At 43.8% G+C, this 27,505-nt stretch overlaps 2 protein-coding genes across 6 annotated transcripts in view; one reads left to right on the forward strand and one right to left on the reverse strand.

Annotated features, from left to right (window-relative positions):
* slx4ip (SLX4 interacting protein) overlaps nucleotides 1-5,539 on the forward strand; it is a 37,319-nt gene extending 31,780 nt beyond the window's left edge. The window contains exons 7-8 of one of the 2 annotated variants that reach the window (XM_086044474.1): nucleotides 1,719-1,825; nucleotides 1,903-5,539. In XM_086044474.1, the coding sequence (XP_085900600.1) occupies nucleotides 1,719-1,825; nucleotides 1,903-2,629 (834 nt within the window). In that variant the 3' untranslated portion in view covers nucleotides 2,630-5,539. The remainder of the gene's footprint in view (nucleotides 1-1,718; nucleotides 1,826-1,902) is intronic. The other variant, XM_086044473.1, reaches the window with a different exon arrangement.
* jag1b (jagged canonical Notch ligand 1b) overlaps nucleotides 4,694-27,505 on the reverse strand; it is a 43,266-nt gene continuing 20,454 nt past the window's right edge. For 3 of the 4 annotated variants that reach the window (XM_086044467.1, XM_086044469.1, XM_086044465.1), the window contains 23 exons: nucleotides 27,095-27,352; nucleotides 26,596-26,656; nucleotides 24,520-24,650; nucleotides 23,934-24,053; nucleotides 21,460-21,573; nucleotides 20,979-21,092; nucleotides 20,754-20,867; nucleotides 20,305-20,351; nucleotides 19,625-19,798; nucleotides 19,115-19,265; nucleotides 16,473-16,637; nucleotides 16,262-16,375; nucleotides 16,059-16,172; nucleotides 15,777-15,890; nucleotides 15,285-15,401; nucleotides 12,111-12,138; nucleotides 11,319-11,404; nucleotides 10,616-10,729; nucleotides 10,408-10,517; nucleotides 7,857-8,096; nucleotides 7,354-7,494; nucleotides 7,032-7,173; nucleotides 4,694-6,632 (listed from right to left, as the gene is read on the reverse strand). In XM_086044467.1, the coding sequence (XP_085900593.1) occupies nucleotides 6,145-6,632; nucleotides 7,032-7,173; nucleotides 7,354-7,494; nucleotides 7,857-8,096; nucleotides 10,408-10,517; nucleotides 10,616-10,729; nucleotides 11,319-11,404; nucleotides 12,111-12,138; nucleotides 15,285-15,401; nucleotides 15,777-15,890; nucleotides 16,059-16,172; nucleotides 16,262-16,375; nucleotides 16,473-16,637; nucleotides 19,115-19,265; nucleotides 19,625-19,798; nucleotides 20,305-20,351; nucleotides 20,754-20,867; nucleotides 20,979-21,092; nucleotides 21,460-21,573; nucleotides 23,934-24,053; nucleotides 24,520-24,650; nucleotides 26,596-26,656; nucleotides 27,095-27,352 (3,257 nt within the window). In that variant the 3' untranslated portion in view covers nucleotides 4,694-6,144. The remainder of the gene's footprint in view (nucleotides 6,633-7,031; nucleotides 7,174-7,353; nucleotides 7,495-7,856; nucleotides 8,097-10,407; nucleotides 10,518-10,615; nucleotides 10,730-11,318; nucleotides 11,405-12,110; nucleotides 12,139-15,284; nucleotides 15,402-15,776; nucleotides 15,891-16,058; nucleotides 16,173-16,261; nucleotides 16,376-16,472; nucleotides 16,638-19,114; nucleotides 19,266-19,624; nucleotides 19,799-20,304; nucleotides 20,352-20,753; nucleotides 20,868-20,978; nucleotides 21,093-21,459; nucleotides 21,574-23,933; nucleotides 24,054-24,519; nucleotides 24,651-26,595; nucleotides 26,657-27,094; nucleotides 27,353-27,505) is intronic. The other variant, XM_086044468.1, reaches the window with a different exon arrangement.

A 27,505-nucleotide genomic window follows, 5' to 3' on the forward strand; every position in this document is an offset into this window, starting at 1 on the left:
GTTATTCATGCACTTCTGCGGTTGCTCCAAAGTGAAATTCCCGGAAACCCCTGGTGATGAACCATAATCGGCCATCCCTTTTCCCTCTCCGACTTTCTGTCTCTATCCATCTCTATATATATCCGACCTCTGTCTCTTTCCTTCCTTCTTCTTCCACTCTTTTGAAGTTGCGCCGACACGAACAGACAGGCATCGTTCTCAGAGAACTTCCTATCGGCTTCTTGTTGATTTTTCTTTCAAGTTTATTTTCAAACGCCGTTTTTTTTTTTTTTCATAATAAATGGACCGAAGCACATATCAAGGCTTTTGCAATGCAATTGACTGCACCCACACTTTTCTCAGTATTGTTGTTGGTGTGTTGGCTGCGCATGGGTTTGTGTTTGGGTCATTGTCACCAATCCAAAGGCAGTCCTCCCCCGTATATAACAGAATGAGCGTAAAAGACTGACCTCCAGCCTACACGCCTGACTCAATCTGGCCACAAAAGACAATCTGTGGAACACTTCCTGCGTGAGCATTCTTGAGTTTGTGGGCAAGATGAATGGCCAGACTCGCAATATCTTTCATTATGTGAGTTTCCCCTCTTAATCTAACTTTACACTTTTATTCTGTGTCATCGTGGCCCTTTTGTTTCCTGGTGCCTGGTGTCCCATTCTTCGCCCCATGTGTGTCCTTTACACCCAGGCCAGCACACAATGACATTTAGGGCACAGCCTCCATGCTTCAGTTTGTGTATTCCTTCCTCCATTACATGTAACTGTCACAAATCATTTTTCCTCGGATCTGTTTTGCAGACCGGAGACAGTTTGCCAAGCCAGAGCTCACCACATTGGCTTTTCTCATATTGGATTAATCAGTTTATCAACCACATTATGGAATAGCAATGATCTGAAAAATTATGTTTTAACCATTGCGTTTGAGGACATATAATTGGATGGTCATTGAATATTGTACATCCACAAGTGTGGCTTTTGTTTTTTTCTGAGCTTGGTTGAAAGTTTTCTCATTTTCAATATTAGCTGTTTGATGGGTTACCGTGAGCTTGACATTTGCAGATTGTAATCCACAGGAGCACAATCAAAAATATGACGGTAACTGTTTGCTGCTTTGCACACATAGAGCATTCTAATCAGTTATAAATTTCAATCAAACACTAATTAGCGATTTAACTACACCAAGTACTTCATTGGTGCAATTTATTTGCAGTCACGTCTCGTTTCACATACAGCTTTTTAAACTATTTTTCAGGTGCTCATCACTGTTGTTTTACATCTAGCATGCTCCACAATCCAATACATAGGCATTCTAATTTTAACTACAGGAAATAACCACGTTTAACATGATCGTTTAGAGATATTAATGATTATTTGCACCAGGTGATTTTATCTTTGTCAGCAAGATTTAATAACATTTCTGTGATACTTTATTTTGATTCCTCTGATGCTGCGTATGTGGCTGCAATATATGTTGAATGTAGGTGTTTCAAATTAAACACATGTAATGTGCTCCTTCACAATATAAGCTTTTGGGTTTGACTTGATCTGATTGTGTTCTGATTTTTTTATTTTTTATTTATTTTTTATTTTTTTAAATGCATTCTGTTAAGTGTTGTCCGACACCGCTAGAAGATGACAGCTGTCTGCAGCGGAGCCAAAACTTTCCCAAGGATGCCAGGGATAATATTTTTTGTTTACACGGATTCTGTTTGTCCTCTCTAGACCGAGCTGAGTGAACAAAGCAGATCAGAATATTTTTCCAGAGAGGGAGAAATCCAAGAGTCTTTCAACTGCGCCACAAAAATAAAGAAGACTGTGCTTCAAAAGATGTAAGTATGATCTAATTCAGAACTTTCCGACCCCTCCAGTCAGACAGGATGCTCAAGTATCTGCTTGTCTTGTCCAGAGCCCAAAAACCCAATGTCCAGCAAGAGCAGCGGGTTCTCATTGTGAGAGAGCAACAAATTGAGCAAAGAGCCTGCGTTGAACACCAAAGCGGCAAACGTGACGGTCAGCATATCTCATACACAAGCTCATTGGTAAGTGTCTCCATAGAGCAACAGGTACCATGCACCAATGCTGTGACTGGGAGCCAAGGCCTGACCTATCAGCGCAAAACAGATCATTGCTCTCCAGACAACATGAAGCCAAACTTGGCCTCAGTAGCTTTGTGCCCACACGAAATCAGTCCGGGAACCAGGCGGAGCAAGAGGAGTAAACCCAGCGATTCAGAAGACCCTCGCCCGCTGAAGGCCAAGAGGACAGGCCTTGACAGACCTCCGGCCACAATGCAAACTGACTCCAGTGAGCGCTTCACGCAAATATCCGAACACGAGCCTCACCCTCCGCCACCCCTTGCTCCAGACGAAAGCAAGGCTTTCCCAGTCGACGAGTACAAGAAAACCACAGTGGAAGTAGAGCTGCTTACTCCAGGGAAACGGGACCAGAGGCTCCCCCTCGCAAGCAATAACACAGCACAGACGAACCAAAACAGGCCGGCCGCAAGTCGGAGGGGCCTATCTGTCAAGCTTGCATCCTCGGGCTCCTCTATTAGTTCCAGATCCGCAGGCGGCGAGGAGGGAAGTGAAAATGTGCCCAGAACCTCGAGATTACGACGACTGAAGAGGTCCTGAGGGGGACAGTGGAGCTACAGTCAAAATGCCTGACGCCATCCAGATAGAAACGAAATTGTGTCAAGCCCCATCATCCCCCTCCCTCCCTCCCTCCCTCCCTCGCATTTGTACACACACATGGCCTTTTACTACAATTTCTATTCTTTTCACATAAAGCCACACATGCAGATCCAGTACAGAGCACATAATTGATACATGAGCTTGAGTTTTGAGTTATGTTTTGTCAAATACTTGAAACAGACTTCGCCTCCACCCATAAGTAGTGGTGGTCAGGAGAGGCTTGCAAATGAAAGTCAAAAACCCTTAATTGGAGTTTAGACTCGGGTTTTGTGTTAAAGATTGGGGATTTCAGACAGGCAGGAGCCATGCAGTACGTCATGGCTTTTAGGCTGAAATACTGGCTCCCATGTGTCTGTAAATTGTCCACTTTCCCTGCTCAAGCTCTGCTGTGATTGATTGCTGTTTCCAGATTTTTTTTCATGTTTGTTTTTTGTTGTTTATTCTTAGAGAATTTTCATTCATACATAATTTCCATTCATACTTAGTTCCGCGCTCACAATTCCAAACACATGTACGGTATCGCCACCAATGTGCCCAGGCTTTTCACTGTTACCGCATCATAGGAGTTTATTTGAATGTTTGCGGTGCAGAGATGCACAGCCAATGCACACTATTGAAATATTAGCGGAAGTACCAAGGCATTTCACACTCGCTCCATCAAGAGATCAAGATCCTCCGTCTGTGCCAGCTGAGCATCTGTCAAGAGTCACATGTCCCCAAAGAGTGCAGGGTAACGACAGTCCCAACAGGCAGTCCTCACCCAATTGAAAACTTATGATGCGCTACTCGTTGACATGTCACCCTATAATATACTCTTTTAATAAACCTTGGTTTTACTGGACAGACATTTTATGATCTGAATAAATCCGTTTTTTCCCAGGGAAAAAAAAAAAATCACTGCATCTTTGACAGGCACGTAAATTGCCCGGTTGTCATTGGAAAGCAACCACGATGATATATGATAGAGATCTGTTCAATGTCTCGCTCACACGTTCCAGAAGCCTGATGCTCATAGCACATTGACAGTGGAAGTCTGTCCAACACTAACCATCAGATCAGTGGTGGCTTCCTCAGAAGGCGCTGATGTAATTGGAGATGAATAACATAGAGGCCAAATCTTAGAAAGGAAGAGCAACTATGGTATTTTTGAGAAATTCACCCAAGTGTTTGAAGCTTTTATGTTTTAAGTTATTCTGAAGAGGTGGTTGATCATCTCTTGCATGGGCTTTAATCACTCACTGAATCCGCAGAAGCGTAACAACTCCCAAAACCTCTCACATTTGCGAGTCTGAGGTTTTATTAAGAATTATATTTACAACAGGCTTGTAATGTAAAATGTCTTGCAACGACAATTGGAGAGAACAAGATAAAACCACGACAAAATAATCCGTTTGTCTGTTTACCATTTATACTCTAGGTTTCTATATTATATACTACAGACACAGTGCAATTTAAAATCTTCATTTAAAAATAAAATTTAAAAGACATGATACCATCTCCCAAACAGTCCTTCACTTTGCTTGCAAACATTTAAATAGCTTGACTGTTTGATGGCTTGTGATCTTAGCCCTCTTACTTTTGATCATATTCAAGGGATTGGGCTGAGTGGTCCGGCGGTCCTTTTGACCTGATTGTGTGACTGTGCGTCGTTGTCTTGCTGTTCAGAACAATCCAGAGGAAGGGAAAATTGTCAAAGTAGGAAGCCCATTTTCCTCCAGGACAATTTTGCACGTGGCTCGATTGAAGACGAACGATTCTGTTCGCTTCCAGCGGTGCTGAAAATCCCGCCAGGTCAGAGATCCTCCAACAAATATTACAATACGTGTGAGACATTGCGGCTTGTGCATTGGAATGGAATTCAGCAGACGCTGAAGTAGAATGACTGCCATATATCGATACGCTGATATAGAAAACTTTGGAGTGGTGGCTTAATTTTTTTTCCCCGGCGCTGTAAATGCATTCAAACCCCAAATCGTCAAGAGAAGTCACGCTCATCACACACTCTCTCGAACAAAGACGTCTTTAATTCTCTTTTCATACAAAATATTTAATAAATACAACTTTCAAAAATATATTGCCAGATCAACACATTGTTCTCAACTTCAAACAAGTCAAAAATGGACAAAAATGTTGCCATGATCTCAAAAGGGTTAACAAATGAGATAAACATGTTTGTCTTTTAAGAGCCTCATTAGAAAGGACTGTGCACAGAAACGATGCGTACAAAGACGTTTGTCAAGGGAGGCAGTGTATTTAATGTGGTTTTACAGTGTTCCCATCGCCAATCTACTCTTCAAGTACTCACAGTCTAGCTTATGATATCATGCTGACTAATGCGGATGGGAATCCTTGCGTGTCGTAGTCATGTGACCTGCCTTGTCACTTTGCTGGATCTTGACAGCCTTTGAAAATTGAGGGAGAAACTTTTGAGGCTGCTTTTGGACATTTTTGTTCCCTTACTGTCTGATGGCAAGCAATATGTCTGCCAGCAAGTCCATCTCACACATCAAGCAGCCTTTATTTATCCTCACTTGCTTTCAGTCAATGTCCTGGCAACAAACAAAAGAAATGTCAAATGTGTAAAAAATAAAAAGCCTTAGGCCAAAAGTGCCCATAGTTTGTCTCTGAATTTCTGACATTTGGCTTTATAGAACGTATTGGAGGAAACCGTCATTGAAAGAAATGGTAAGCTTCCACAGCTATCAAAACCTTCAAACTAGACAGAACATATAAATAAAAAGGAATGATATCTTAAGGCTCTTGATTATTAAATTAATAAATCAAATATACACAATGATTAATAAAAAAAAATGTACATATCTACATGTTCTAAATCAACACATAAATTCTTCATATTGGCAGCAATTGCTGACATTAAACCCACCCCGCCCCCCTCGCCACACTTCCCCCCCCCCCCAAAAATAAAAATAAATAATAAAGTTGATCTTTTTTCCTCATTTGACAGTGGCGACGTCCAAAGCTGAAAAAGGCACTTTCTCCAAAATGGTACTAGAAAAGAATTCAAAGAACACACACTAAAATGATTAGCTCTAGTGCGGAACGCAACAGGGTTGTTTTAGTCATTGTACAACAATTACAACAGGAGCCCATTCCATGTGTCCACTCAATTTAAAAGGGAAAAAAAAAACAAAAAAGATGAAAGGCCGGGGTGGGGCAGGCTGGGGGAGGGACAGAAATGTAGTGGAGTAAACTTAACATTCTACAGTGAAATATATACCAGTGCCTTGTGTTTCCAGCCAACCAAAGCAACCGTCACTGCCAGTGTAAGCCAGCTTGTCAAAACTTAAATTAACACGGGCAAAACAGGAAAATACTGCGGGGATCGCAAGTGACATGACAGTTTACCAACTAGGCATGCCAAAGCTCCCCTGGTTCACCCACCACTGGGGTGCGAAGACGCTTAAGGCTCGGTTGCACAGCAACACAGCTGTCCGCTATACTATGTAGTCCATTCTGTTTATGCTGTTTGCCGTCTCCAAGTCTCTGTTGTCCTGTTTATTAGTCCAATTTGGGTGTTTGGATGTGGAGTTGGGGCTGGAGATCTTCTCGTCCCGCTCCACTAGCGTGTACGCTGGCTGTTTGGCAAAGCGGCCCTTCTGGAGGTGCCTCTCCTTGTCGTCCTCGTCCCCCTCGGGGTGATTTGTCCTTATATTGGCAATGATGGAGTTCTTGTTTTCGTAGTCTTTGATGGCCACCGAGAGTCCCACGTGCTTCTCGATGGGGTTCTTGATCTGGTTCAGCTGCTCGCGCACGTTGTTGGTGGTGTTGTCCTCCGAGCCGGAGGCCGCCGCGCCGCCGCCACCGCCGCCGCCGCCGGGGCTGCTCTGTTTCCGGCGGCGACGCATGCACCACAGCAAGAGGCAGATGAGCAGAAGGACCCAGAGGACGATGAAGACGGAGCTGAGGAGGGGCACCAAGTAGTCTGGAGACACAAGAAATTTAACGGTCAGCCGGAGATCCAAAAGTGAAAAAGGATAACGGGGATTTTAACGTAGGCTGCTCCTGCCAGCGCAACCTGACCTCGGAGCCGTGCGCGGGGGAGGGGATTCTTTGAGCTGTCAGCCTGGTGATGAATGGCGGACATGTGGGAGTCTTACGAGCCCGGCCAACGCAACGCGGCAAAGCCGAGAAGCTCTGCTCTTTCTGACCATAGTTTGGACCACATTCTTTTTCAAACTCAATTACACCTGATACGACGTAGCAGCCAGCGGCAGGAATGTTTTGCTGCCGGTGCTACCCCATTTTAATCTAAACACACAAGTGTGTGCAGGCCTGACGAAAACCTCGGGGGCAAACGCGCGTTTTTGTTGGTGGTTCGTACCGGTTTTGTTGGAGCTTGGCACGCGCACCTCCACGATGGAGGCAATTATGGTGTTGTTCCCGTTGCGTTTGCTAACCAGGTCGATTAGCCGCTCGGTGAACTCTTTTATGGGGCTCCCGTCCAAACGATGGTCCTCTGTCGACTACATGTGCAGAGAAGAGAAAAAGAATTAGGTTTTTTCACCTCTCCACCGGAAACGTCTGATTGCATCATTCTTATCAGACCGATAACGACACGTTTCAACCTGAAGACGGCACACAGGCGCTGCGTGCTGTCAATCAAATCCGACTAACAGCTTTAACGATGGGGAGGAGCTACTCACGATGCAGACATGGATCTCGTTGCTAGCTGAGAATGACGGGTCACAGGTTATGGACACGGAATGCTCCAAGGAGAAATTCTTGACCACATACAAGCGCCTGAGCTGGTTACACACATTCTCCACCGTCAAGCTCTGCACACCCTGGGGAACAAAATGAGGCAAATGTTAATGCAAATAGAAAGCAGGGCGCTAACCGGGAAGCGGGAGGGGAAGGCGGGCAGAGCTCGGCAAGTGTTTTGTCAGTATGTTCTACCGGCTAGCTGGTTGAGCTGGAGACCACAAATTTACAGTATGTGCTAGCCTCTATCTGCTGTCATGCTTGTGCGTGATGATCCCATGTGGCCACCGTCACCAAAGTTCCTCTTCATTCCTTGTGATCCTGAAACTAATCCCAGTGAGCGGCTGGATTGCCTGGATTGGCCTGTGTCCCAAAATTCATTTCAGCGCAAACGGAAAAAACTTGGAGCTCTCCCGCCTAATACAAAAGTAGAACCCTAGCTCACCCGAGTCAAGATATCCTTATTGAAGGTGAAGGTGATGTTGGCGCAGCTATTGTCCTGGTAACTGGAGCTGGGGTGACATTTGGGGGTCGGCGGGATCGGGTTAGAGCGCCAGCACTCCCCGAGTCCGAGGCAGGGCTTGACGAAACAGTGGCCCTCCCTGATGGGGAGGCAGCTCTGGCCTGAAGGACACCCGCCTCGAACTGTGGCACCAAGATGGCAGGTCATTGGACCGCACCACATCTGGAGAGAATAGAAAAGACAACCGATGAAGCAATTGCACCCAGAGCATTAGTTACACCAAATTGTCGTGTCACTGATATCGTTTCTTAATGACAGTATGACTGACTTGATTGGTTTTCAATTCTATTTTTTTGTGTGTGTATGTGTGTGTGGGGGAGGGCTGAGGGTGCTTAATTCTAAGTCTGAAAAAAAAAAAAAAACGTGTCAATGGCTGACGTACAGTATTGTATTCCCGATCGGGACCTGTATGATCCACTACATAAATAAAAAATACAAAAACAGTTTTGAATTTATTTTTCCTCAAAGCCCTTGCCACCCCCGAACCAGTGGTTGGCGGCTACTTCTCTCTGTGACTTTCACCCCGTGATGCATTTCCTCCTGAGGGGAAACGGCACCATTGTTTCATTTAATTCTCAGATGGGAACGAACAAAAACGGCACTCGAGGCCTTGTCTGTTATCAAATGACTCATCCTCCTCCACTGCGAGTTAGGGTGACCGTATGTCCCGATTTGCGCGGGACTGTCCCGCATTTTAATGATTTTTGATGCGCCCCTCAAATTGACTCGCTGTCCCGCATGTCTGATCGGCAGGCACCAATTTTCAAATGTGCGTCTAAAATTTTGTTTTTTATTAAACGCCTGTGTGCTGAGAGCAGACAACACACAGTGGAGGCTATTATGGGGGCGGTTCTCGGGCCGTGTGGGGGGCGGGGGGGTGTATGGTGTTGGGGCTGGTGTGACCTTCTGCGTGCGAGACTGAGAGGCAGGTGTATGCTGTCAATCAAACAGCCGGGCGCACATGCAGGATGTGAAAACATGTTGTTTTTAAAAATACGCCTACCAAAAACAAGCACTTTAGCGACGCGTTCCAAAAATTTGTGATGAATTAATGAAAATGGAGGACTCTAAGGAAAGTAAGAAGACTGCAAAGAAAAGGAAATGCAGTTACAACAAGGTCAGTGAGAGACAAGTCAGATAAAGCTTTCTGTGAACGTTGTGGCTGCTGTTGCTGTTAGGGAGAAAACTGAAAGACTTGAGTTGTGATGGACATAACCGAAAGTGTTTCATCAGTGCTTTCCTTGGTTCTGGAAGTGCATAGTGCTGCTATGGTGGACGTGTTTGTTTACAACTGAATTGACTGTAGTTACAGTATTGTTATATCCTGACTATTTTTGATATACTTCTTCGTTTTATGCTGTGGCTGTTTAATTTGAATTGCAGCAGTTGTAGTAGCCTGTCTTTGTTTGGATTGTCTTTGTCACTGTAGTAAATTGTTACTGCACTTCATGCTCTACATGTTGACTTGACAACTTTGACAAGGTTTTATTGTGTGTGTGACTATTGTTAAAGTGCATCGACCTCAAGATATGATGAAACTGACTAATTTCAGCCTTTATTGTGAGCTCCTATTGCAAGTGCGGAGCTATGGTGGGCCTGGGTGTGCACAGGCCCACCCAGATTGACAGACTGCCCACCCAGTGAGATTCATGAAAAAAATATATACTTTTACATTTTTGGTCAATTATTATGAAATTATTTTTGAATTTGTGCTTTGTTGTGTTGTTTTTTTTATTGTATTGAATATTAAGAATGGCATAATTGTGGTTGTCTAAGGAGGACCTGAGCTTCATATTATTCAGTTTGTCATTTTACTTGAATATACGATGTGTCGGGATAGGAGGATTGTGCTCAGTGAGAGAAATATTCAGGCCCACCCTGATTTTTCCAGGCCCACCCATTAGCCGCGTTCTGGCTCCGCCCCTGTGACCAATTGATATTAATTAGTCTCAGAGACTTACCTTTTTACTAGCAGTTTGTGTTGTATTTTTGTAACTGCAATTCTGTGTTCTGTTTTTATTTGTAGATCTATAATTGTTAATTTGTTACACAGTTTATTATATCATATGTTACTGAACAGTTGACAAGCTGTGTCCAATGCATTTTTGGTGTCCGTCGCGAGCGTCAGCTGCGTCCCACATTGTCCCCCATAAGCATACTCCCTGTCCCACATCTGGTGAGTTTGGATCTGGTCACTCTACTGTATGTGTGGGTGATGTGAGACTGGCACAGGACCAGTGCCATTGTGTTTCCCTTCAAAACAAATCACATCATCGCAGTCGAGAATGTGACGCCGCAGAGCGAAGCTTCTCCACATGGCTGAATATTAGTGGCCCGACTTAAGATCTTTTTCTGCTGCCTGCCTCACACCCACTCGGAGTCTGCTTCTAATCTTGTCATTGTTCACGCACCCGATCTCCCTATAGACAACATGAACACTCGGTGACACGCGCGCGGTTCATGCTTCACATACCTTTGTGCACACGACCTTCCCGTTGGAACAGTGGCAAGTGTTGCAATCTTCATCCCATTTGACCCCATCTGAGATCACGTGTCCATTAACTGAGCAGGCTCTTCTTGTCACTGCAATGAAACAAAGTACACAAAAAAAAACAAAAAACGTGGCATTTATGCAACACTGGTTTTAATGATGATTCGGTTATTTTGAAGGAAGAAAGTACCTTCTTGACAGTGCGACCCACTTCTGTCTGTCGGGCACAGACATCGGTAGCCATTAATTTCATCGACACAGGTCGAGCCGAAGGAGCACGGGGAGGACTGACACTCATTGATATCTGCAGTGAGGAAAGAGGAAAAGGCTCCTTAGCGGAATAAAGACACCCAGACAGAATGCAAACATTGGGTATAATCAGTGCGCAAACAACTATTCTCTGGCTAAGTTCACCGAGGCCGCGTGTCATTTAAACAGCACACACCACAACGCAATAGTTCATTAAAAAGATTGCATTTAATGGGCTCTGATATCTCCTCCCCCCACCTTATTCAACTTTAAAAGCAGCATCACTCACAAGTATGCAGGAGTTACAAGCTGGACTTAACGGAACAAAGGGCTCGCAATGGGAAAGAATGTGGCCATCTGAAAGCCTTTAAGAGGGAAAACAATCTGTGTAATCAGTGTCAGAGAGCATGGCTGATTAGCTGTTGGCACACTAAGCCGCTTTCCCCTCGGGACAGCACTGGGGCCTGGTGGAGTGACACCGAAATGGCTCGGCCTCGCCGTAGCCCAACGCCCAGATAATTGGCCGGCGAGACCTGACGTTTGCGGCGGGTCCGTCGGCCGCCCGCGCTATATGCCACGGCTCAAACGCGGATCAGGGACGAGCGACACTGGCGAGGTGGGTGAATGCGGAGCTTAATACTCACTGATCCGACAGTCTGGTCCTGCAAAGCCCGGGGCGCACTCGCAGCGGTACCAGTTGTCTCCGTCAACGCAGGTTCCGCTGTTGTAGCTGTAAAAGAGGAGGAAGGTCATTTTTAGAGAGACACCTTTTTCTCTGTTCGCAATATTCAACAAGTTACTACAAGGGGTTTCTATTACAGTCCAAGACCCAAACCGAAGTTCCCCCTGGGACCCAAAATCAACATGATATCGTTGCTGTCCTGTGTAAAACACTTATGTCCAATTTTTGAATTTTTTAAAATGTTCACGTTAATGCGATGTCTGTAACGCGGAAAAAACATTCACAAAAAAATATTGAAAATTGAAAAAAAAGGGACATAAGTGTTTTTTTCCACATGACAGCGGTGATATATTACACCAATATAAGCATATATAATTGACCAAACAACGAAAATACTGAGTTTTCATTGACGGTCAGAGATGTATTTAAATCATAGTATTTATTGGCGCCAGTGTAGAATCATACAGAGGTACTATCATTCTAATCATACGTGCATTATATTTGATTAACAACTGCTGTACAGGGTCTCATCCGATGTGGTCATAAATGTTGCCAGTCGGTGTACGGCACATAAACTTGAATGAAAGAATTGTGGTAGTAGATGACCACAATGTAGACCACTTATATCCTCTACTGTTTTTGAATGTCATCGACGGAACGTACTGTAAACATTTGTTTAAAGCGTCACCTGTTCAAACCTAAGGGGAATTTTGAGCATTCTGTAAAATTAAATCTGCATTCAGCGTCAACTTACCATGGGTGGGGACTGCAGTCGTTGGTGTCTGAAAGAGAGAGCAGAAAGTAATTGAGTGTGTGTGTGTGTGTGGGGGCTTTATTTTTGTTGTTCTTTTGCTCACGTCAGAGTGTTCTGTAAACGACACATAATGGCAAAGAGCACGTCCGGGCTTGCGTGCAGGGCTCCCACGCCGCCCAATGGTTTTTTGTCTTATTAACCACACAGTGAGAGCTCACTCCTCCCTTCCACCACCATCACCACAACAATTCCACACACCCAAATTCACAACCGCACTCTCCCCCGCCTCCTTTTGTTTTCTTTCCTCAAATGTCGGGGAATTTCTGTTTTGGAGTGCATGAGCTGAGGGGCAGGGCGGTCGGTGAAAGAGAGCAGGGCTGCAGAACAAGCAGACATGTCACTGTTTGGACAGGAATGCAACAAGGAGGGGGGGGGTGATTTGGACAAGGGGGAGAAACATCTGTCTCCACTTTCCTAAGGTTGAGCTCCTTTCTCTTTCTCCTCTTTCTAGTCTCATGGCCGGCTGCAGCCATGTTTTTTATTTACATAAACACCGTAAAGGACTTACATCTCTAAGGGTTTGTCCATACGGGTGTTGTGCGTGCAAATGCCACATCATTACAGTTTTAATACATCAACTAGGATTTTTATGATTCTCGTTTAACTTTGCTGATACTTCACACACTCATGACATCATACAAACAAAAATCCACAATAACCCAATTACTTATAAATCAGAAAAACTAAACGGTAATCTCTTTATTGTTTTGAATTTAAATTAATCTGATATTTAATTTTCTAGGTCAAAAACTGAGCACACGAAATTTCCGTTCATTCAAATTTGAAACAGATTCAATGAATCAATTTCAGTTTAACATGGAAAATCTCATTTCACTTGTTAAGTCACATTGCCTTGAAATTCTAAATCAAAACCTGAATTTTGTAGATTTTTGCAAATTGATTAAAAAAAGAAATCACATCATTCAGCTTAATTGGACTCCACCTGTCGCAAATTCAGTTGAGTGGACATGATCTGAAAAGTCACACACCTGTCTATATGAGGGTTATCATAATTTAAGAAAACTAATAACTAAAATTGAAATTGAAGAAACATTTCCGTTAACGTCATGTATAAAATATAAACGAAAAAAATGCAAACTAACTAAAACTACATATCGTCGCTGTCATGTGAAAAACACATCTCCATTTTTTTCATGTTTCTTATTTTTACATGAATGGTGTTTCCGCGTTACAGACATCGCATCAATGTGAAAATTTAAAAAAAGCTTCCAAAAATACGTGTACGATACGTGTTTTTCACAGGACAGGACGATGTTAATCTTTATAAAACTATAATTATAGCGAACATGTCCTTCGTTTTCATAATTTAATATCAAACATGAGCTTTTGGTTTCATTTCAAATGTAGTTATTTTGTTATTGCAGTACTTCTTTACAGAATAATAAAAGGTAAACAGTTGTTTAAGAATTGTAATTCACTTTATCGCACAATACTCTGACTTTTTTTTTCTATGTTATCTTGTACTTGACAAATGCTCCATTTATATAAAAAAATCATAAAAGTAATAAACTAAAAAGCAAAACTCAAATGAAGCATTTTTGAAAAAAATAAACTAACATACCTGCTCTAAAAAACAAAATACTAATAATAGATTTATTTTTTTTAAAAATCAAAACGAAATTAAAACTAACTATAATGAAAAATCCCAAACTATTATAACCTGTTACAAAGGTCCCACAATTGACAGTGCATGTCAGAGCACAAACAAAGCAAGAAGATAGAGGAATTGAGATCTCAGACAGGACTGTCTGGAGTCATAGTTCTGGGGAAGGCTTTAGAATGTACTTCTTTTTTGTTTTTAATTTTTTTAGTTGGAACCACTCTTTCTTATGCTGGCTAAACTGAGAGAACAAGAAAGAAGGGCCTTGGTCAGGGAGGTGACCAAGAACCCGATGGTCACTCTGTCAGAGCTCCAGCATTCCTTTGTGGAAAGAAGAGAACCTTCCAAAAGGACAGCCATCTCCCCAGCAATCCACCAATCAGGCTTGTACGGTCGAGTGGCCAGACAGAAGCCACTCCTTTGTAAAAGGCACGTGCAGCCCATCTGATGCTTGCCCGGACATCGAACATTGAGAGAACAAATTCTCTGGTCTGATGAGACAAAGACTGAACTCTTTGGTGTGAATGCCCAATGTCATGTTTGGAGGAAACCGGACACTGCTCATCACCTGGCCAATACCACCCTTACAGTTGACGCATGGTCATAGCAGCATCATGCTGTGGGGAAATTTTCCTGTGGCACGAACAAGTAATCTACTCAGGATTGAGGGTAAAATGCATGCAGCAATGTAGAGACATCCTTGGATACAACCCTGCAACAGAGCACTCCTGACCTCGGACTTGGACACACAGCCAAGCTCTCGAAAGGAGCACTTTAAGGACAACTCTGTCAATGTCCTTGCGTGGCCCAGCTAGAGCCAAAACTTGAATCTGACTGAACATCTCAGGAGGGATCTGAAAATGTCTGCACCCAAGTTCCCCATCAAGCCTGATGAAGCTTGCGAGGTGCCACAAAGAACTGCCCAAACATAGCTGTAGCTAGGTAGATAGCTCCCAAGCTTTTGGCATCATTTTCAAAAATACTTGAGGCTGTAACTACTGCCTAACGTGCATCAACAAAGCAATGAGCAGAGGCTGTGAATACATATCAACACATGATTTTCTGTGTTTCTTCTTTCCTTTCTTTCTTTTGTTTGTTTTTTGGCTATGTGAATACTTCCCGGTCCCACTGCCATGTCTTTTGTCATCTTTCATCAGATCAAGTCTACTGTAATTTGTTGTGCATAATACTGCATATGTAGGAACTCACTTTATTTTGCTCAAATTCTAAATTTGGATGATTTTTTTTTTCCTTTGGTGTTTTTTTGTTGTTTGCTGGTTTTGCTCGTAGCTTTTTTTTTGCTACTTACAAAACAACCCTCAATTTACATAGACAAGTCTGCATGCCAGTGAGTTGATTTAATAATATTAAAAAAAAAAAAGACTAACTGCTTGTCCTCCTGGAAAACGTTGATAGCATAAATGTGAGTATAATAAGTCAGCTGTTAGACAAGCATTATTTTCACTGGTTAAACAGCAAAAACATTTACTCACTTTGGGTACACGTGGAACCCTCCCAGCCCTCTTTGCAGACACAGGAGAAAGACTCCCCCGTCACCACGCAGGTACCTCCATTCTCACACGGGTTTGGTAGACAACTTGAGTTCTTAGCTGAGGGCAAACACAAAATTAAGCATATAGTTATGTCTGGGAGTACTTCGATGGTTATCAGAAGGGCTATTTGCGCTCTTAGGTTACGCAGGGTGCTCCATTCTAACTTGGATATCACAGAGCATTGCTATTGCTTTGGGCTATTTTGACCAGGCATCCCTTCCTAGAGGAAGTCTGCATTCCAAAACATTGAAGGGTATTGTCAGTGCAATGGGGGTATTTTAGCATCTGTCTGTCAGCGCTCATGGGAGGGCAAAATGGGCAGAGACAGAGAGAACGTTGACAGAGTGAAGGGCTAAAAACTGCTTTTGGATGTGACTAGTGTGTGAGACTAGACAGACCTCTACCACACAAGAGTCTTCACGTGGGACTCACCTATGTTGCATGTTGTCCCCTCCCACCCCGGCGAACACTTGCACTGGAACGTGTTGCCTTCATCATGGCAGGTGCCTCCATTGTTGCAAGTGGCTTCATCGCACTGACTTTCGCCTGGAGGGAGGATTTAAAATTGCTTATTTTGCATGTGCAAAATACCAAATAGGCTGTATTGTAAACTGAGCACTTATGCAGCCATCAGGAAAGACATGGCACAAGCTTGCACGGGCAGACTACATAGGGAACCAAAAAAAACCCCCCAAAAAAACGGTAGGAACTTACGGGAGTGGCACGTTTTCCCCTTCCAGCCATTCTTGCACTCGCAAAAGAAATCAGTTACCAGGTCCCGACACGTTCCACCATTGTGACAGGGGTTGGTGCTACAGTCATCAATGTCTGGTGCCACATGGGAGATGGGTGGCATTAATGTGGTGCACCTCAAAAGCATAATTAAATAGTCTTTGATGTTGCAGTTATGTACTCACTTATCTCACAATGGTCACCCTCCCAGCCATCGGCGCAGATACACTGGTACACGCTAACTTTGTCAATGCAGGTGCCACCATTGCGGCATGGGCTGCTCTCACAGTCATTGATATCTTACATAAAAATAAAACACACACACACACACACAGATTAGGAATATTATCTGATTGACTGCTTTAAATTAATTTCATTTGCATTAAGAGGTCTTACTCTCGTGGCAGTAGGTGCCTCGGAATCCTTCTTGACATTCGCAGCTGAATTGGCCGCCGGCTTGGCTCCGGCACCAGCCATGAGGTCCACACACATTGGACGAAATGTAGCGCTCTCCTCCCGGTGTACTGTTGGATGCCACCGCAACCGTGCAACTGTCTATCACTGCACACAGAAGAAGGTAGGAACGCTTGCTGTTAAGACACAAACAACTGAAGCTAACATAAAAACAATGTCTTACAGCTCAACACTAATCATCACATGCAAAGTCAGATTACAGGAGTGCGCAAAAAGAAAATCTTGAGATACTCTATTAGATCAATCAATCAATCAATCAAGAGATGGATTAGACCCCTTAGTTTTTTCTTAATCTAGACCAGGGATGGGCAAGTGGTGACCTGCGTGCCACATACTAAAAAAATGAATAAATAAACAAATACACATAAATATATATATTATACTGTACATTATATTTTAGTGCTGTCAAGCTGTTAAAATATTTTATCGTGATAATTGCATTTTACATACATAACTCAGTTAATCGCGCATTTTATTTATTGTAAACAAAAAAAAAAAGAAAAACATTGTATCCCATTATTTTATAGAATTTTAATACTCTTAACATGAATAAGAGGATTGATATTCTTATGCAAATACTTGATTAAAGGGGAAGTCAACCCAAACATGTTTTTCAAGAATATGTTCTACGCAGGCCCAACAGTTGGAACAAGGCATTGTGATAAATAATGCGTTTGTGGAATAAGAGTTAATCCGCCCATTTTTAGCCATCGCTAATCATGGCTCAGATTCAGAAAACAGGTGAGCTGTGATTGGTCGTTACCTGCGCCGTGAGCAACTGTAATGTCATTTTCAGTCGACAGAAGTGACAAAATGGCCGCTCTCTGAGATGGCAAGATTTTGGTGCTGAACTCATATTCCACAAACACTATATTAATCAGATTGCCTTCTTTCAAAAGATTATTACACGCGGCTCGAGTGTCTAATAAAGATATTTTCTTTCTTAAAAATCTGTTGTATATTTGAATGTAAATTATGTCATATAAATGAATTGAGAAAAAGCGCAACCCGACGGCACCTTTTGGCCGGGGGGCTTTTTTAACTCTGACTCTCACGTGACAGCGGAGCAATTCAGCCTCAGACTCGTCAATATTTTGAAGCAGATGTAGGGCTCACGAGGGTCGTGGGTGTGCTGGAGCCTATCCCAGCTGTCTTCGGGCAGCAGGCGGGGCACACCCTCAACTGATATCAAGCCAATCACAGGGCACGCAAAGCTGAACAACCACTCACACTGACAATCACACCTCGGGACAAGTTAGAGTATTCAATTAACCCACCAAGCACGTTTCTGGAATGTGGGAGGAAACCGGAGAAAACCCACACAGGCACAGGGAGATCATGCAAACTCCACACCGGAAGGCTGGAGCCCGGATGCGAACCCACGACCTACGAGGTGGATGTGCTACTATGTGGGTGTGGGGTATGAACATGCTTCCCCTCCTGCAGTAAACTCCAGCATACTCGCGGTTAGGCACCCACAGATACTATTACATGTACGCTTATACCATTATGTGTAATTTGCAACTGGGTTTTCGATAATTATTCTCTTATTTTTGGGGTGGAGGGAAACCCCAGTTTTCGTGGAAAATGCAAAATGTAGGTTTTTTCAGCATTTTTTTGAAGGATTTGGGGGTCTACAAGATATGTCCTACAGACATACTCTTTCCAATTCATTTCATTGGTTGTCAATTATATGCAGATTTTTGTAATTCGTGGCCCCTGTTGCTCACAAATAGCAGAGGTCCACTGTATAGTTTTAAGATGTAATATAACCAGTCACGTCTAGATGGCAGACATCGTTTAGTTGCACCAGTTCCTATTCTGGCCTATAGTACTTGAGTAGGCCCAATACTTTGGGGATTTGGAATGACATGCGAGACATTGAGGACATGGATCGAGGTATGAGAGACTCCGTGCGGACAATAGTGTTAATTTCCGAGTCTCTTTCTGATCCAGTTTCTCTGCACCTGATGTCAAACGGAAACAAGGGAATAAAAAAGACCAATAAACTGTTATGCTATCAAAAACAATTTCATAGTGATCCGCGCCACTCTGCACCGAAATCCTTCTTTTCCCCTTGTCTGATCAGGTTAGGCAAGTGGGCTGAATGTGCTCCCCTGTAATCACTTAATTCTTGCCAAGAGCAGAAAGAATCTCACCGTCTGGTATCTGACTCCGTGGTTGGTCCCCTCACTCAATTAGACACACACATGCACACACAATGTGCAGATTCATTGAGGAGGAAAAAGAAGTGGTCGCCCACCAAGTCATTCCCAGGAACACACAGTACGATGTGCCTTTTGCCAGATTTTCTGGGACTCCGAGGGGAATCAACGGAAAAGATTTGCAGAGGAGATGGAGGTGGGGGTTTGGTGTGCTCACCTTGGCCAAGAAAATTGCGCACAGGAACTAAAAAAAATCAGGTATCACACTCATGGGAAGAATATAGCCAAAGTGCTCCAATCTTCATTTATCCAGTGTACATAAAAATGTGTATCATTTTACAGGAAATTCCTGGAAAAGGGCCTAACGGCTCGTGGCTTTGTGCAGGCCAGAGGACGTACCTTTACACGTGGTGGTGCGACAGTGGTCTTTGAGGTGAGAGCAGTTCTTGCCCTCATAGTCCTCCGGGCAGGCGCAGTAGTAGTCTGTGGCCAGGTTGAAGCAGGGTGCTCCGTTCTGACACGGGTTGGGCGAGCAGTAATCGATATCCAGCTAGGGCAGGAAAAGTATAGAATAGAGAAGGAGAGGTAAACCTGATAGCTGACATTGTTTCTGCTACACTAAACAGAGCAAAAAGCCGCAGCATCCTCCCTACAGGTTGTGCCAGGAAACAATACACACACAAAGTACATGGAGGAAGGGGGAAAAACAAGCCGGAGTCATAGGAGCCGTCCTCAGAGTCTGGGCTTCAGCACTGAGGAATGCATCCTACATAAGCCAGGGGAAGCTTCAACAAAGCATTCCCTTTAAAAAAAAATACTGCAGGGCAGCCACGTGGGAGGGTGGGAAGACACCGTGACGCTGGCAGACAACGGCCCACGTGTGGATAGAGATGATGTCGGCCGTCTTACCTGGCAGAGATTCCCTGAAAATCTGGCCAGACAAAGACACTGGAAGCCGTTAACGTCGTCCTGACAGCGCCCGCCGTTCAGACACGGCGAGCTCGAGCACTCATCGATGTCCCTCTCGCAGTGATCGCCAGCGAAGCCAGGGGGACACACGCAGTGATAGCCATTCACCAAGTCCTGTTTAAAAGAAAAAAAAAGGTATTAATTATTTATATTTTTAACAACAAATGAAATTTGTAATCAGAAGTCACTAAAAATACTATTACTAATACTATTGTTCAGTTTAAGTTAAGGGATTTGGTGGTGAAAAAAAATGATTTAGTAATATTATATCTGTATAGGGTGAGGAAAAATTGCTATTCATACGGATTTTGTTCCAAAATAAAGAAAAGAATGAATCAATTAAGCTTTAGTGGGCCACAACAAAAAAAGATGTGTAGTTGAAATGCACTACAAGGAAAAAAAAACATTGATGGACGGGTTAGTTTAGAGACCCGTCTTAAATTACGATGCACTGATGAGTTGTCCATAAGCAATCCTGCCTAGAAGTGGGGGGTGTACATGCACCACAACACCATTTATGCTACCCCATCTCACACATCGGGCATTCATATCAAGTTTTAAGAAAGTGCGAAACAATCTTACAAACAAAGCATAACTATCAAGATGGTTTGGACAAGTACCTTGCAGATTCCCCCGTTTTGGCACTGGTCCATGCAGTCGTTAATATCTACGTGGGGGAAAAAAAAAACATTTAAAGAGTTAAATCTACAAACATTGAATAAAGTGAAAAGGAGTTCATGATACTGTAGAATTGTTGGGGTGAGGAAGTGCAACGTGGCTACAGAACCAGTGCAGAGAGCACAGAGTGTTGAGCAATCCGGTTCTGGAGCCAAGCGAAACTAGTCCTGGGATTGTTTTAGAAGCACAAATCTGGGCCTGATAGCAACACCACAGCTTCGTTTGGGCTGCAGGGACCATTGCATTTGTGTTGCTGTTTTGCTTTCTCATTAGAACAAGGTCTGAGTTTTATACAGTTACTGTTGCAGGACCAGAACGAGATAAAAAAATTAAAAAAAAAGGCAGGGCTGTCAGCGCGGTCCACAGCTGCAGCTGACAGCTGTCAACTTACTGACGTCACAGTTCTGCCCCGTCCAACCAGGGATGCATTCGCAGAAGTATCCGCCAATCAGGTTGCGGCACGAGTTGGCATTCGAGCAGGGCTTGGCCTCGCATTCGTTGGCATCTAGTGGGGGGTTGGGGAGGGGACAAAGCGGACGTTGGCTTGGTATTTACATATGCAGTTGACAGCTATGTAGTGGCACAGTGAAGTGAAAGAGTTCAGGGGGAGGCTCACCTATCAAACATGTCTTCCCAGTCCACTGCGAGGGACAAAGACACTTGTAGCTGTTGACCATATCTTGGCACGTCCCTCCGTGATTACAAGGGTTTGGAGAGCAGTCATCAATGTCTGCAAGGGGGAAGTCCAGTCAGATTATTTAGTATATTTGAGCAAAAGTCTTGGGAAACCAAGTAAATCTATCACCTGAATCTTAATTCATTTTATTAAGATACTTTGCGTCCAACTTTTTGAGGAACTACTTTACAACAGACATTGTCATCCAGGCCCTTAAATCCAACATATGTAATTGACCTCTAATATCAACAATTCGCAATCCATCACCCATGTATAGCCTTCCCAATAGAGTGAAAGCCATTATAGTGACAAAATTGGGAGAGGCAGCCCATTTTTCCCCCCCAATTTCACATCGGGTCCCAATACCTTTGTCCATAGATTTCATTTTTATATGAGGGCTGCAAGTGCAAGTCTTACTCACTGAGAGTACAGGAAGGGCCGCTCCAGCCTGGCACACAATGACAATCATAACCGTGACTGGTTTCTGAGCAGCTGCCGCCATTTGAGCAGGGATTGGACAAACAGGCATGTTCCGCTAGAAAGCAAAAGTACAGGTTATACAATCATGCACAAGCAGAACACACCCGTCTGACTCATTACGCCCCACCTCCAATTAAACTTTTCTTTTCTGCAATTACATCCCTTTGAACGGGACCGTTCCAGTCAAAACATCAGACGAAAAATCATCTGCCTAGTTCTTGCCAGTGACGGTTCTGTCAAACACAACACCTTCACTTATCACAAAGTCCCGCCGGCCGCAAATCTCACACTCCTTAACCGCCCGCCCGACAGGCAGGGCTGCTAGGAAATCATCTTTCATGCCAAGTTGACCTGAACAAGGCACTGTGACTTCGCAATGACTGCCCGCCAATCTCATCCTGAGTGGGGACACCAAATGAGAGTGGAGGGCTCTGGGAGAGTAGAGGGGGGGGCGGGGGGGGGAAAGGGGGGGAAGCATCTGCCCGAGTTATTTCACTATGAGCAAGTTTAGGATGAGCGAATCGCTAAATGAATCTCAAATGAATGATTTACTCATGGGAAGACATGGCAATCAAGCTGATCAGTGAATGAGGAGGCAAGAGGACATCCTCTCTGCTCCAACATGTCGACGGCGACGCCTCCGCTGCACACCCCCTGTCAGGGAGGGCACGGTTTCCTGACATGTCTGCAGTTAAGCTGTCAGCACCCCGCAAGGCTCACTTTTAATGAGCAAAGAACCATCATCTTCATGGTAAGTGTTTGCAGCAGCTGAACATTAGCATTACTGGAACGTGACGATCGGCCCCAGACTACCACACTGTGGATACCTGTTTTTTTTTTTTTGGGGGGGGGGGGGGGGCAGACTCAGAGTTACCTTATTCCAGATTCATAGCACCTCAGTTCTCACGTCAGCACAACCTTCTCACATCTACATGACATCAAATACTCCATCAACTCCACCAGGGAGCAAATAGTTTCATTGCCGTTGCTTGTTTGCTAGCAGTATAACACAAAAACTACTTCAAATAAGAAAAATACTGTAAATGATAAAACGCCACTGAGTGGTGGCCATTAAATGAATCTGTCACTAATGTGCGTTTGGCCCTGGCAAAAGGTTAACACTTTCATTCCCGAGTTCCAAATGTGCCGTGACTTCAGTTTTGTGTATGGTGTTTTTTTTGCAAGCTAATCATGTCAATAAACACAACTTTAACAACATCAACACCACTTTTTTCATCCACCAATGTGAGCCTGATGACAAAAGTGTGAACAACACTAGTTCAAATTTTACCATTTAATTTTCTGGAGATTGTGAACAAACACTTCACTAACACTTTCATAAGGAGCATCAAACAAGAGTCAACTACAGCATGAACAGGAATGTCGAGTCAGGAAATAAGAAAAGAGGGATTTCAAGATTACGACTTAAAATATCAAACAAGATCAGACAGAGTCTATCATGGCAACAAATTAAAGCAATTATTATATCTCTCATACTTTCAAATGTCATGTCACACACCCTTGCTTTCTTGTCAAGCAGTCAAATTACCACAATTATTACAAAAGACACACTCCAAGAGGTGTTCATCATCCATCGTCCTTTCATGTAGAATTTAAGAAGCCAAAAGTGGTGCCTTAGCTTATGCGTTTGATTGGTGCCGTGATCACACTTGTAACTGCATTTAGCCCATGTCAAATCATTTTCCTATCGAGACAGCATCCATCTGTTCCAGTCCGCCAAAGCCCAAAAAAACACCGCTTTTGCTACATGATTTTAATGAACAAAAATAACACTGTACCGTATAATAAAAACATACAACAAAATATGCGAGAATGTAAAGGAATGACCTGGTTTTATCAAACGGAAGAACCGTGAGTTAGGAATTGTGACGTTTTGGCCAACTGCAGCTCTTTGCGAGTGTTCTCATTTTGTATTTGCTTGTTTGACTATCGGGTTCAATAAACAGCGTACGGTGTGTGCTGTGACTGTGCTCTCTGTTTTACTTCACTCTCAAGTTGCAGCTTGTAACTCACAGTTTGGCTTGCAGCGCTCACACGTAAACAATTCATTAAAAAAAAAAAATCCTCAATGAGTTACAGCTTGAAAGTAAATTGGAACACTTGTATATTAAAATACCACGGCGTAAGAAATACTAATAATAAATTGTGATGGAATGCAAAACATCTCAGACTGTCTACTACAAAACAAACTTAAATTGAGCATTATTATCTCTGCAAAGACAAAAAAAAAAACAGGAGCTGTAATTACTGAAGGTGGACCCAATATCGCCAGTGAGTGCTTCAAGCTTAATATGACCCCATTAAACAATTTTTGGATGTTACGCAACACTTTAACACCATCTGAGCTGCGTTTTTCATTATGGCTCCAGTCAGCAGTAATCTCGTGGCGCTCACCTCTCTCACAGTTGGCTCCAGAGTAGCCCTCAGCGCACGAACACTGGTACTTGTCCGGTCCCGTGTTGATGCAAGTCCCTCCATTCATGCACGGCTGGTGAGTGCCACAGTAATTCAGATCTGGGGTATGAAGGAATTCACAGGGATTTAGTTTGCTCTGGCACAAAGTAAAAGGCTTCTAATTAAAGAGGAGGTCAACCCAACCATTTTTTTTTTAAAACAAGACATTCTGATTAATATTGCGTTAATGGAATATGAGTTAAGCAGCAAAATCCATCCCTCTCAGGGGGCGGCCATTTTGTCACTTTTGTCGACTGAAAATGACATCATAGTTGCTCAGGGCTCAGATAACGACCAATCATAGCTCAGCTTCAGAAAACAGGTGAGCTGTGATTGATCGTTACCTGAGCACTGAGCAACTGTGATGTCATTTTCAGTCGCCAAAAGTGACAAAATGGCCAACCCTGAGATGGTTAAAATGGGTGGATTTGGCTGCTTCACTCATATTTTACAAGCACAATATTAATCAGAATGTCTTGACTTGGTTGACTTTCCGTTTAACGGCACTTCAATCCAAAGTGCGAACCTTTGTCGCAAAGATGTCCGCCCCAGTTGGTGTCGCAGAGGCACTGCCAGGGCTCCACACAGGTGCCGTGTACACAGCCGGGGTGGGGGATACACTTGTCGCAGTATTGGCCTTGCCAACCGTACAAACACCTGCAGGAAACAAAAGACATGTTGTTCAACTCCTATACACGCGCACACACACGCACTATATCTAAAAACTGTAAATTAATCATTTGTTTAGTCCACATTGCTAAACAAGCAACAATAATCTGGATTTAACTTGGGCTGCACGGCAAACAAAGTGGCCGTTTTTTCTGCCTTGACTGCTGCATCTTAAAAGGCCACACATGCAACTTCAATGAAACGCTGCTTATGCAACAACTCTGCTTTGCAATAACACTTACGTCCAAACACTAAATTCCACTTCCAAAGACCTTTGACATGGCTAACATTAGCATCTGAACACACATTTTCCTGACCAACAGTGTGCTTGCGGCTTGGCAGGAGAACCAGAGAACAGCGTGGATCCCACCGGGCTCTTCGCAGTCTTGGTTCCCATGAGTCAGGAGTTAGGCTTTTGCCTCAGGCCAGTGGAGGAGGAGGAGGAGGAAAGCTCTCTTTCTTGCTGACCGCCGACATGTCCAGGTCCATAATTACACAGATAACTTGCGCTCTTTTTCTTCCCGGACTCTATAATAAAACCTGGCTGATAGGTGCGCTCCTTAAAAAGGTGACTGAGTGGTGATGGGGCTGCATACTGCAACGACAGCAAATGGAGTGTGCTCTCTGGGAGAGCCGCATGGTGATTAGCCCCCAGAAATGGACTGTAAAAGTAAACCTGTGGTTAAGTAAACCTAACTCTGTGATTAAAGAGGCGATTCTTAAAAGTGTGCTAATCTTCTCTCAATGAGTAGCGGTGGAGGATTCCCCAGCAAGCTCCCAAATGATTTTATTATTACGCGGCTAAATTACGGGGAATGCAGCGGTACTTTGCGCAGCACTTCTGACGCACACTACTCAACATGGAAACATAGACCACTTCAGTGGGTACAGATGATGTTTTATAAAACACACGTTTACAGGTACATTATTACCAAACCATTTGTAGAAACTCCGCAAGATTCCCACGGTGTCAGCTGCAATTGCGGCTACCCCTGCCTAAGGGCAGGTTTGATACAAACTATGATGAGAAACACAAGCAAGTCAGATCCAAACACAGCCACACCTGTGTGGGAAAACATTTCAACCTCTTTTTCAGCCAGTGGCCACACAAGCACTTACAAGAAACACGATTGAGTTCAAAAGCTTGAGGAAAAACAACAACGCTTGTGAAAATAAAAATGAACCGACCCCACACTCCCTCTTGCTTGATTTGGAGCCAAAGCAGACAACGAAGAAAGCAACTAATGTCAGACTGCGATGGGAGCAGGGGGCTTCGTACAGGATGATGCACACAATGCCCGTGCGCCGATACCCATCTGTGACTGGCTCTTCCTCTGGCTGTGTGCATAAACAGCATTAGGAAGCCATTAGCTGCACAAACAATACGCTTTTAAAAAAGCGCACCCCATATGTTACACATGATTTGACTGATAACACCAGCCTAATTAGAGGGCGAAAAAAGAAAAAAAAAAAAAAACATTTCCAACTTGGATTCTAAGCAGTTAACCCTGTTTTTCCTCAAACAGGCTGCTCCCATTGAGGAGGAAGTCGCTCAACCTGTCGTCACGTGCTAAAAGGCAAATATATCAATTCACTTCCCACAAACTCTTGGCATCCTTGAGCAAGGCACATTATTTCCACTACTACACAGACAACACTTGCACAATCAAGAGCTTTAGCGAGGATAGCTAGAGTGTTTATCGGGGATATTATTTGGATATTTGACTGTAATAATACTACAGTGCTGCATCGTATTGTTTGCACTACTTGTCCTGGCATGCAGGGAGATAAGGTAACCCCATAACAAACGCCCTTCAGTATGCTGCACTACAACCTCAATAATAAGCGGATTGGCAAAGTGATGTCACCATCGCAGTCAACAAAATATCAGTCACGCAGTAATAAATGGCACAGGGCAGCTTGGATCACTTACGTGCAACCACCTGGCTCCTGACATGATCCATGTTCGGTGCTGCAGCCTTGTCGGCATATCGCTGAAAGAGAGGGGAGAAAGTTCATGTTGGTTGCCTGGCAACTAAATGCAAACTTATAAGCTTTAGCTTGGCTGGATTGTATGTTTAGCACTTTAGTCTCCGAGCAGGAATACGCATGTATTCTCCATGAGATCAGTCACATGTCAACATTTAGGACTACGAAAACTAAGCAGAAAAATTAGGACAAATTTGTTCAGTCATGCTGATGACAACATTTGAATGGAAATAGAAAGTGGGGGTGGAGTATTTATACAAACAAAGTCATCCATTCAGTAGCAATGACCCAGCGACCATGTATCAGCATGAGTCACACTGCAGTCTGGCTGCTTTTTTTTTTCAAAATACATAAATAATTTAGACTTTCTCAAGCTTCTCCTTGGATTCAGTTAATACATTGTGATGTCACGCAGTCCACGCCGACAATTCACGACCTCTTACCCGTGTTGCACTCTGGTCCCGACCAGCCTTCCAGGCAAGTCTTGTTCCCGTTGTAGTCGCACGTGTAATGCCCAAAGAACTCGTCCCTGGGCCGACAGAACTTGTTGCAGCCGAAGCCATAGTAGTGCTCATCACAGCTGACCCGAATCTGGTACTCAAACTGAGCAACGGGGCCGTTGTGAGTCAGCTTCTGCCAGTGCGGGCTGGGGTTGATCATGCCCGAGTGCGAAGATTTCTCTATCACCTTCCCATCTGCACCTTGAACACGACAACAAGCGAGAGCGTCAACACCAGCTGCAAGGTTCTTGCTCCAAGGAATCCAGCGTGTTTCGGTGCGAGTGTGCTGGAATGTACCGCGCGTTTCAAAGCGCACGACGGGGGACTTGCAGCGGCTAACCGAAAATGCCTGAG

This window comes from Filicampus tigris, chromosome 11 (assembly GCF_054856515.1).
Source record: "Filicampus tigris isolate MCC_2025a chromosome 11, RoL_Ftig_1.0, whole genome shotgun sequence".
Lineage (NCBI taxonomy): Eukaryota > Metazoa > Chordata > Actinopteri > Syngnathiformes > Syngnathidae > Filicampus > Filicampus tigris.